The sequence below is a fragment of the Plasmodium inui genome (genome assembly GCF_000524495.1).
Source record: "Plasmodium inui San Antonio 1 unplaced genomic scaffold supercont1.12, whole genome shotgun sequence".
NCBI lineage: Eukaryota > Apicomplexa > Aconoidasida > Haemosporida > Plasmodiidae > Plasmodium > Plasmodium inui.
This window is the reverse complement of record NW_008481846.1, coordinates 527,219-538,054: the sequence shown is the minus strand read 5'-3', so window position 1 is coordinate 538,054 and position 10,836 is coordinate 527,219. Positions and strand designations below refer to the sequence as shown.

Genomic DNA, 10,836 nt, shown 5'->3' with positions numbered 1-10,836 from the left:
AGTGTAGCCATTTTTCTCACTGCGGGATGAGGCCTCGTGTCAAGAGAGGCCCATAGTGACAACCCCACTTTATGTGCGAGTGGGAGGGGAAGCATGCTTTCTTTAAATCAGCAAATGATCTTTAAAGAAAGCAACACCGATATGAATGCACAATGGGGAGAAAAAATTAACCCCAATAATGATGAAGCCCCATCTACCGCCGCCTCTTTCAAAGCGAAAATACTCGCTACAATCATTACTGAGCAGTCAGCAAAAGGAGGCAAAGAAAAAAATAAAATTTGCCATCTATGGCAGAAGGAAATTTCCTGCGCGCAATTGTATTGGCTATTTTATGGGAGGCAAAAAAGATACGGGTGTTTTTTTCCCCACCCAATGCCCGTAGTCCCATGCATACATTCTTCACGTCACTTGTTTCGAAAATGTAACATGTGCCGATAACACAATCGTGACGATCGAGAAAGTATGTGCCCGTGAAGTCCACTCCCAGAAGGGCATATACACGAATTGCTGATGGGAAAATATGAACAAAGCAAAAATCGTTGCGAGGGTGGAAAAAAAAAAGAAGAAAAAAATTCCACTACATGTCAGTTGAGCAAAATTTCTGTGAATCGAACGAAACGTTACACAACGAAGTTTTTTTTTTCCCGCACAATAGTTAAACCGCTACACTTGGTGGACGTTTTCCATTCGGCTGAATAATAACCGCAATGGGTCATTCGCTTTCTTCTCATCAGTTCACTCCCGTTTCTTAACCCCGCGTAAGAGTCCATCTTTCGTGCACCAATCGGGGAAGTGTTCTCATGAGGGAGCGGCGTTGAAGGGAAGAAATGGGGGAGAGCTGCCCCGGAAATTATTTAGATTTAATTGTTCCCCGCCTGTAAAAAGAGCTCGTGAGGGTATTTTGTAGCCTTACGGTAGGTTGTGCCACAATTAGCATCATCATAGATGTTCCGTCGCTCACCCCCCAGACGGCATGGGCCGCGCGGTATACGCAACGTGGCCCCCCAATGGCAGCCATTATACCACGAAAAGAGTCTGAAACGGAACATAGGAATAGAAGTGTCAACATGGACCCCAGCCATGTGAGAAGCCTGACAAGATTAGTTCTCGTCCTAGGGATCATAGTCCGTGTAATTGTTTACTACTACAGCCTGTGGCATGACAACAATTTCGATGTGAAGTTTACAGATGTCGATTACTATGTCTTCTCAGATGCTGCCAAATATGTACTGAGGAATGAATCTCCTTATAAAAGATACACCTATAGATATACCCCTCTATTGTCTTACTTGATGGTGCCGAATTTCGTTTTTCATTTTTCCTTTGGCAAAATCGTATTCTCATCATTCGATTTTCTCATAGCCATTGTCCTGATTAGAATCTTAAGAATTAAATACCCCACATGCAAGAATTACATTTTTTATGTTTCCTTGTGGATCCTAAATCCGATGGTGATCGTCATATCCATTAGGGGTAATGCCGACTGTATCCCCTCCTTCTTCGTTTTGTTAACTCTCCTTTGTATTTATCAGAAGAAAATTTACCTCGCAGCTATTTGTTATGGGCTAGCTGTTAATTTTAAGATATACCCAATTATCTATGCCCTCCCTCTGATGCTTTATTTGAACAAAGACTATTTGGCCAAGGATACATTTTTCCAAGGGGATAAACAACAGGACCTTTGTGTGAATCTGATTAACCGCACTCTTCGCTCACTCGCGCGACTTTTCGTTGGACTGCTTAAGTTAAACCGGGACCAGCTGGTGTTTTCCCTGTGGAGTTTTGCCACCTTTATGCTGCTAAACGGGGTGTTCTATCGAATGTGAGGAATTACCCCCCTTGGTACCTCCCATGTGGTATCTCCCATGCGAAAATTGTCGTACGACTCTTCATACCGGTGGACCCACGTACAGATAAGCTGCTCCCATATTGGTGTACTTTTTTTTTTTTTTTTTTCCTCCATGGCAGGTACGGATACGCGTTTCTTCACGAGTCTTTCATATACCACCTCGTGCGTCGGGATCACAGACACAACTTTTCCCTCTTCTTTTATCTTATGTACCTGAGCATTGAAAGCAACTCCAAGGTAACGCAGTGTTAAGGGGCTCTTTCGCATTTGCCATGCTCCGCCAGCCTTAACAGATGGAGGATGATAGCCAGACAGCACAGCTACAGTTACAACGATTGAAGACGGCGTTGTTCTGCCCTTTGTGGTTGTTTCTTCTTAAGAGGCTACCTTCCCTCCGGCGACCATGGAAATGCACACTCACACGTGCACACGTACATTCGAAGGGGGGAAACTCCTTTTCCCTACACCGACATGCTATAATGTTCCGGAACATGCCGAAACGTGCCCTAACTCGCCCTCCGTGCAGATCATCCCCCTCATAACATTTGTTCCCCAAGCTGTGTTAGTGGCGCTGTTCGGCTTTAAGTACGCGCGGGCCAATTTGGAATTGTCCATGTTCCTGCAGGTAAATATGTTACCAGAGGGGGGGGGTCCTCGTATGGCGCGTATGGAGATGCGCACATGGGCACTTGTTTATCCTGTTATGCCCCGTTCCGTTATGTTATGTTGTGTTATTTATTTTTTCTCTTTTTTTTCCCTCGAAGACCCTCGCCTTCATTGCCATGAACAAAGTGTGCACCTCGCAGGTAAGAACAGAGAGAAATGTAGCCAGGGGTCGGGTTGGCAAATGTAGCCATGAGTCGGATTGGCAAATGCGCTCATCTGTGCAAGCAACGCTCAGTCAAGTAGCAGTTCCATAAATAAGGAGAGACGCACCAAATCAACATGGATCGTTTCGTACGGATGATACTTTTTCCTATATTCACCTCTTTCAATAGGTGCACCTTTCGCCAACACATTTTTTCCCCTCTTCCCCGCCTTTTTCTTTTCAGTACTTCATTTGGTGCCTCCCCTTCATTCCGGTTGTCCTGCACTCCATAACGTTAAACAGGGTAAAAGCAGCAGAGATGATCGGCGCGTGCACCTACATGCGGCGAGGGAATTACGCGGCAACTCGCAAATGTCTGGATGTGAATCCTCCTCATCCTCCCCCCCCAAACGCCTGTACATATATCCATTTGCAATGTTTAACAGAAAAACTTGGCCCTTATTGCGGGAGCAGCGCTCTTTTTCATTTTAGCCAAGGTTTGCAAAAGCGCACATTCGGTTGAGAGTTTTCTTGGCATGTGATCTTGTGTCACCAGTTCACACGCCAACATGACCGAGCGGTCTGTTAATTTTCCGTTTCCTCAAGCGGACAAATGAACAACTGATAGAGCGACCGCGTGCGAAAGTGTACGTGTTTCGACTGCATACAGGTGACCAACACAAACTGCCGCCTCTTTTTATCGGCGCGCAGGCGAACTGGCTCTTGTGGGCGTATTACCTTGAATTTAAAGGGTATAACACCTTTCTGCAGGTACAATATGAAGTGCTTCAGATAGTTGGGAGCTGCACAAATGTTAGCAACGGAGGAACGAGTGATAAATGTGCTTCTAGTATGGGCCCCCCACAAATCAACACGTTCATTTTTACACCACCACCTCCCCTCGCCCCCTCTTTCCAACACTCGCAGTTGTTCTACTCCTCTGTTTTGTTCCTTAGTTCTGAGATGACCATCTGCTGGGTTTTTATGTACCTCTATTTTACGGAACAGAAGAAGGACGTATGATAAACAAATTGATGCAATTCTGGCGTAACCGTCGGACAATTTTTTTTTCTTATTTTTTGTTTCTATTTTTTATCGTTTTAGCAGTTACGTGTCAAGTGTAGTCTTTCGTTGCAATTAACTTTTTACGTGTTTCGGCTTTAATTTTTCTTCTCTGCGCCATCCTTTCTTTTTTGGTTTTTTTTTTTTTTTTTTTGCTTAATTTGGAAAAGATTTCACACCCGATGATAGGTGAAGGTGCAAAAATGCGCATTGCTTGGCATGTTCTTCTTGACATATTCTACTTGACATATTCTGCTTGACATTTTTTGCTTGTCATATTTCGCTTGGCTTATTTCGCTTGACACTTTTTACTTGACTGTTCAGGCAAAATTAAACATTTTTTTTTTTTTCTAGCCAAAATGTTAAAAAAAAAAAAAATTCCATGCTGAGGAAATTGCTGCCAAACAGTAGCAAACATTCTGATGTTGTTCCCAAGGGGAAAAATTTACATGAATATCATGCCTGTGGGAACGAAGGCATGGTTGTCTATTTTTCTTTTTTTCCTTTAAAATGGCTTAATTGGATGTGTAATTTTGCATTCTTCTTCTAAACAGCTCGTGAAACATCGCAACAGATTTGTTCTTTTCATACAGCGCTATCCGCGCGATGGGTATTTTTGGTAGTTTAAGAAAAAATCCACAGCATTTTCTTGTTCTGCCTCTTCCGTTGCTTCCGCTTTTGCATCCGCGTTTTTTTTCTTTTAACAGTCCTTTTTAACTGTCTTTTTTAACTATTCTTTTTTTTTTTCTCACCTGACTGTTCGTGTAAAAATATTTCCCACGAAAAGAATTTTCCGCACGTTTCCCCTTTTTACACTTCTCAGGAAGGCCCCCAAGTGTACACATACACACATGTACACTATGTCTATACGCACGTATGTGAATGTGTCCTTTTTATATGCACCAGTATAGGCGGATCTCCACGTGCTCTTCGTAAGAGGTTTGAACGCTACGCCCCCGCGCACGTAATCCACTTTTCCCTTTTTTCTTTTTTACCAAAAAAGTAAGCGTAAAAAAAGAACAAAAGGGCAAATATAATGACGATGCATGAAACTGCAAAGCTCTTAGATGTTCGAAGCTTGTCCCTTCACTATCATGTAAAATTGTTTTAAAATCTATTTCGCGAAAAAAAGTTTTTTTTTTTGTTTACCTTCGCGTGGCGTAAAATTTTAACGTCCATGTTTTGGCAAAATTAAGAAGAAACGATTTTGCGGCGCTAAACACATCTTGCGCATTTCCCCAATTTGTAAACTTTCATATACAACATACAACGAAGGGAAGACACTTGATTCATTTGTTGAAAATAACGCTTGTAGGCTTTTTCCAATAGGCCTCAGCTCAGCACATTTTCCTCCAAGATTGCACACGGGGAAAAGATGCCAAGGAACCAGAGCACCAAATTTTATGGATTTTTCTTTTTTTTTTCCATATTGAGTGAAAATATCAACAACTGATTGCGAAGCGTGCACCTAGGGGGTGGCCTCAATTGCACGAACTTTGGAGAATTTGTCCCCTCCACTTGAAGCACCCCGTTGTTCTGTTTTTTTATTTTTTCAGTCTTTCTTTCTCTTTTTCCACAAAATGGACGTAAATAAATATGAAGAAAAAAACATGATAAACCTGGACGGGCTGCAGGTGGAGGCTTCCTCCAAAGAGGAGGCTATTCGGGTGTGCACCCGTATAAGGCCCCTGTTCGAGAAGGAAGTAAGTGCTCTCGTCGTTGCGTGCTGAGTAGCAGCATGGGTTCATAGGGACATAGTTCCGTAGTGATATAGCTCTGTAGTGACGTAGCTGCATAGTGACGTAGCTGCTTAGTGAGATAGCTCCGTATCGACATGGCTGTATTTTTTTCTCGCCCGCCTTCCAGATCAACAGCGGCCACTTGAAAGCGTGGAAAATGAACGAAACAGACATGCAGCTAGTAGTCGAGCCGCTCTCTCTGACCGAGATGCTCAACGCGAGGGTCCCGAAGAAGGGAAACAAAGTGGAGTTCAAGAAAAATGTGGAAAAGTCCGAGGGTCAAAAGGCCGTCTTGCAGCGGTACTACGCGTTCGACCGATGCTTCGACGAAAACGGTAATGAGCAAACTGTATGAGGAGCAAGTACACTTATAATGTGTGCATCTTCTGTGTGTCTATTCGGCCAATCTGTGAGCGTCGCCAATTTTGTCGCCTACTCCCATCGCGTCAGTGACGTCACGTCTTTGCAGCGTTTCTAATGGGGGTGACGGCCTAATCCATCGTGTCGTTACATTTTCCTTCCTAACACATGGCTGTTTCGTCCTTTCTTTACTTTACTTTTTCTTTTTTTTTTCTTTTTTTTTATTTCCCCAAGTTGGCAATGAAGAGGTGTACAAACACCTAGCGAGAGATATCGTTCTGGACACCTTTAAAGGGATAAACGGGTGTATCCTGGCTTATGGGCAGACGGGGTCAGGAAAGACACACAGTGTAATGGGGGTGCCAACAGACCCAGGCATGCTGCCAAGATCACTGGCAGAATTCTTCAACGGTATCGAAAACCCATCCTCTCTAAATGAAGATAATAGTGACAGTATCAATACGGATGACGAATCGAATAACAACACGAAAGAATTTCTGATGAGCGTAACTTACCTGGAAGTGTACATGGAGAGAGTTAACGATTTGCTACAAGAAGGATACCGAGGAGGGGCAACTGAAAATCTGGATGTGAAGGAAGACCCCAAGAGGGGCTTCGTTGTGATAGGGGTACAAGAAGAAACAGTAACGTCCATAGATGAAGTAATGCTTCTAGTTGCCAAAGCTGAACAGAGAAGACACATATCGCAGACCAATTTTAACGAAACGTCTTCCAGATCGCACACGATTTTTACCGTCATATTGGAATCGAATCAGGTGCTAAGTGATGGAACATCGATTAACAAAAGGGGGGAACTAAAGATAGTAGATTTGGCAGGAAATGAAAGGGCAGGAAGAGCAGCCGAAGGAATAGAGAATGCGAAGACGCTGATAGAAGAGGGAAAGGCCATAAATAAAAGTCTCTTCGTCCTAAGTGAAGTCATTTCCAAGTTGTCCAAAAGAGCTCAAGCAATAGCAGCAGGAGATGAAAAAAAACTGAAAAAAATTCAAGAAGATTTAGTTTTCATACCATGGAGAGATTCCAAATTGACCAGAATTCTGAGTAAAAGTCTGGGAGGAAATTGTCGTGCTTCTGTAATTGTGGCTGTCCATCCGTCTCATTTTTATCTGGACACCTCCTTCTCTACCCTCCGTTTCGCATTAAAGTGTAAGACAATCAAAAAAAAAATCCAAGTGAACTACCTCTCAGCGGAGCAGTCCGTTATTATGCAGCAAAAGGAGCTGATAGCCAAGCTACAGAATCAGCTGAAGCATCTGGCAACCACCAAAAATGTAGACAATCATCTCCTAGGGGGGGAGAAAAACAATGTAAGTTCTAGAAATCCAGAAGATGATGAAAAAATATTAGCCTTAAAGCACGAACTGGAAGAAAAAGTGAAGAAATTTCAAAATTTTATCCTAAAGTCTGAGCTCCATGTGCATCCAAATAACTACCGAACGTTGAGATCTATCGATGGCAACACGGAGAAGTCGCTCAAGTATTCTATGACCATAAGTAACAATATAAAAAATGAATACACATGGCTGAGATCCTTTGATACCCATGAATATGACTCCAAGTGGGATGGGATGGAAAAGTATGAAGATCAGAATGATCAGGAAAATATTAACATCTCAAAGGCTATGGACTACTTGAAGAATAAACCTCCATATAAATTAAACTCTTCCGAAATGAGTGAAGACGCTATGTCCAATGAGTCCCAGAAAGACGATTTGACTTGCCTCAATTATTATAATGAATTGGAAGAGCTGGAACGGCTGGAGAAGAATGAGTTGAGGAGGAGGAAGAGGAGGGACAAAGGAGATGCCGCTACGAGCAACACTTCCGCCAATAGGGTGTATGGACAGCTCAGCAAGTTAAGCAACATGGAATATTCCAACCTGGTGGATGAAGAGGAGAAGGGGGAAGCTGGCAAGGGGAAAAAGGCCAAGAAGAAGAAGGGGAAGGAAAAGCACAAGGATAAAGACAAGGATAAGGACAAGGATAAAGACAAAGACAAGGATAAAGACAAGGATAGGGACAAAGATAAGCCGAAGGGTAGGGGCAACAAAGTTGGGACGAACCACCTGAGGAAGAAAAAAACGGTCAATGATGAGAAGTTCAAAAGAGGGTCCTTTGGGAAAGCGGCTGGCGCGCTCAAGGGGGGCAGCGAAGAAGATGGCAGCAGCGAGGGGAGTGAACTCACTGACAGGAGCGACCTGGACGACAATCGCCAGGAAAATCAACAAACCAGGCGCGATTCAAATCGGCACACAAGTCATGAGCCACATGGGCAGACCATCCTGGAGGACGACGACTTTCGCGAGGGGGAGACGAAGTGGGAGGGCGGAGCCGACCTGGTGAGACGACTCTCCTCCGTGAGCTTCGCTCAACCGAGGGAGCAAGACGACAACGAAAAAAGGACGTCCATCATCTCCAACTTGAAGGAAAAAATTGAAGAAGACCTGAAAAAGAAAAAAAAAATCATCAGCAGAAACGTCGAGTTGAACAGGCAAATCAAATTTATTATGAAGCTGATGCAGAAGGTAGGCCTGTCTACCATCCTAACAGGCACCGTACCTCCAGGAAGGAACATAGAAAATGTGTTGCAGCTGCAGGAGAATTTGAGAGAAGATTTGAAGTTATGCGACACGAAGAAGTCGATGGAGATGATCAGTGGAAAGAAGGGCAATGTCCCAACTACAGGTTCCGCGTCAGCCGCTATTTGTACCAATGGTGATAAAGACGATTCGGCTGCAAAGCGTCGTCATCTAAACGACCGCTCCGTAGAAATGGGGGAGGCGGAGGAGGAGCTGCTAAGTGGCGTATTCGACGACAACGAACATGATGCGGAATACAATGAGTCCATATCACACGTTTTCATAAACGAAATGTTTTTTTCGTTCGTCCTGAGGATTCAACAGAGGGAAGACCCAAATGGGGAAGAGTTAAAAAGTGTAGAAGACATACTGAAGAGTGAAGAAAAACCATATGATGTGTCGAAGAAAGCGCTGGAAGACATACTCGGAAGTACCATCGCAAATAAGGTGGATGAGCATGAGGAGGGGAACACAATAAAGAACATAAAAGATGAAAAGAACAGCAAAACAATAGACTCCATTCTGACCATGCTTACACCATGGGAACAGAAAATATTGGCACTACTATACGAACAACAGAAAATGAGACAAGCTGTCCAGAAGATCAAGGAGAAATTTTCCCAGCGCATTCAAAATATTAACATTTTCATTAAAAAAATATTAACCGATAAGGTCGAAGTGGAGAAACATTTCAATCGAATTATTAAGGCAACAGAAAGTTACAAAAATGATCTGCTGAAGACGGGTGATGTAGATTCTAACTTCAAGTTTGCAGGGATGATGAAAAAGCTGGAAGAACTGTCCATATCGCTTGCAGAAAAAACCAGAGACTTCAATGTATTGGCTGAATTTCACCTAAACTTGAGGAAACAAATGGAGAAGAAGGATTCCCTAATTAAGGAGCTCCGGGAAGAGAACAAGCTGTTTTATCTTGTCCCGAAGTATAATGAGCTGCTACAGGAGTTAAATGCGCGGGATGAACAAAACAGCGAGGCGACCAAGGAACTGAAGAAGGAGTTTCTTCTCATGTATGGACGACTAATGCTCTCCAGGAAGAGACTACAAGAAAAAGAAGTAATCGAAAATGACATGCGAAATTTGAATAAAAAAATTTACACGGAGTTGGTAGAGTCCATAGCCATCATCAAAAATCTGGAGTCGCAAAACAGGTTCTTAGAATTTAAGTTAAACATGGAGAATAAGAAAAAGGTGGTGAAAATGAAAAAACTGATGGGGGAGAGGGAGATGCTCAATAAGATTGTAGACAAGATGGAGAAAATGCTGGAGGAGGCCAAAATCGACGCGAGCGAGGTGAAGAATGAAATCATGGCTAGCTACAACAATGGAAACCTCTCGACGGCCGACGTGCAGAGTGAGGACGATGGGGAGCACCTTGAGAGGAGGAAGGAATCCGGGGCGAAAAGGAAGAAGCGGAAGGAGAAGGAGAATGAAAAAGGAACAGGAAAGGAAAAGAAAAAGGGAAGGGAAAAGGGGACGGAACAGGGCAGCAAAAAGGGAGGCAGAATTCCCCGAAGAGTGGACGCCAACGATGAGAGCCCAAATGAGACACAGAACGATGCCGAAAGGGACTCGAGGAAAAAGAACGCGCTTCAGGAAATTGCGCCCAAGGCCAAAGAGCCCCCTAGGAGGCAACAAAAAAAGGAGGCAATTGTCAATCGCCCCTATTCCGAAGAAAAAATAATCAAAAAATATGTGAGCAGGATAGACACCAATTTGTCCCTCAAGAGGGCTGGCGTGAGAAAAGTGGCCTCTCGGGATAGAAGCGGTTTAACCGGTTTACACGGTGTAACTCGTTTGCGTGAACGCGGGAAAGACGGCCCACCGGAAAAAAACGCCAAACTGGAAAATAACAAAAAAAGTGTGAACAAGGTTAAAAAAAAAGGGGGCAACGACTTGGGGGATGCAGATACGTCTGAGAAGCTTAAGTCCAAAAATCGTGTTGCCAAAAAAACGGGGAAAAAAAAGATACAAAATAGCGATTTAGAAGAAGTGAAACCTTTGAGTGACTTAAACCCAAGTAACAGCGTTGAAAAGAAGAGGATGAAGAAGAAAAAAAAAGTTGTTAAGGAGAAAAAAAGAGACCTGTTAAAATACTTAAACAAAGGGGGCAGCAGCAATGACGGGGAAAATATCCAAACGGTGCTCTCCGATGAAAATGAATTTCAGGACTACAAAAAAAATGGTAGCTCCACGACGGACTGCGAAGCGAACGAAATGCGCAACATATTGAACCAGGAAATTCAGAAGAAAAAGAAAATAAGCAAGTGATGTTGCGCCTCCCTGGGGGAGGGGCAGAAACACCCCACGAAAGGTTCGCCATCAGAGAAAAAAAATATATATATACCAAAGAGGGACACTAAATGGATCACTAAAATGGGTCACCAAAATGAGCAACTA

At 43.4% G+C, this 10,836-nt stretch overlaps 1 protein-coding gene across 1 annotated transcript; it reads left to right on the top strand.

The window, feature by feature from the left end:
• Window positions 1–1,007: 1,007 nt before the first annotated feature.
• C922_03160 (hypothetical protein) lies at window positions 1,008–10,707 on the top strand (the record flags this gene model as incomplete). The annotated part of the gene is made up of 6 exons (XM_008818752.1): window positions 1,008–1,822; window positions 1,969–2,086; window positions 2,376–2,474; window positions 2,614–2,655; window positions 5,586–5,793; window positions 6,053–10,707. 6 exons carry the CDS (start codon window positions 1,008–1,010, stop codon window positions 10,705–10,707), a joined length of 5,937 nt encoding a protein of 1,978 aa, XP_008816974.1.
• Between the last annotated feature and the right edge of the window lie 129 nt (window positions 10,708–10,836).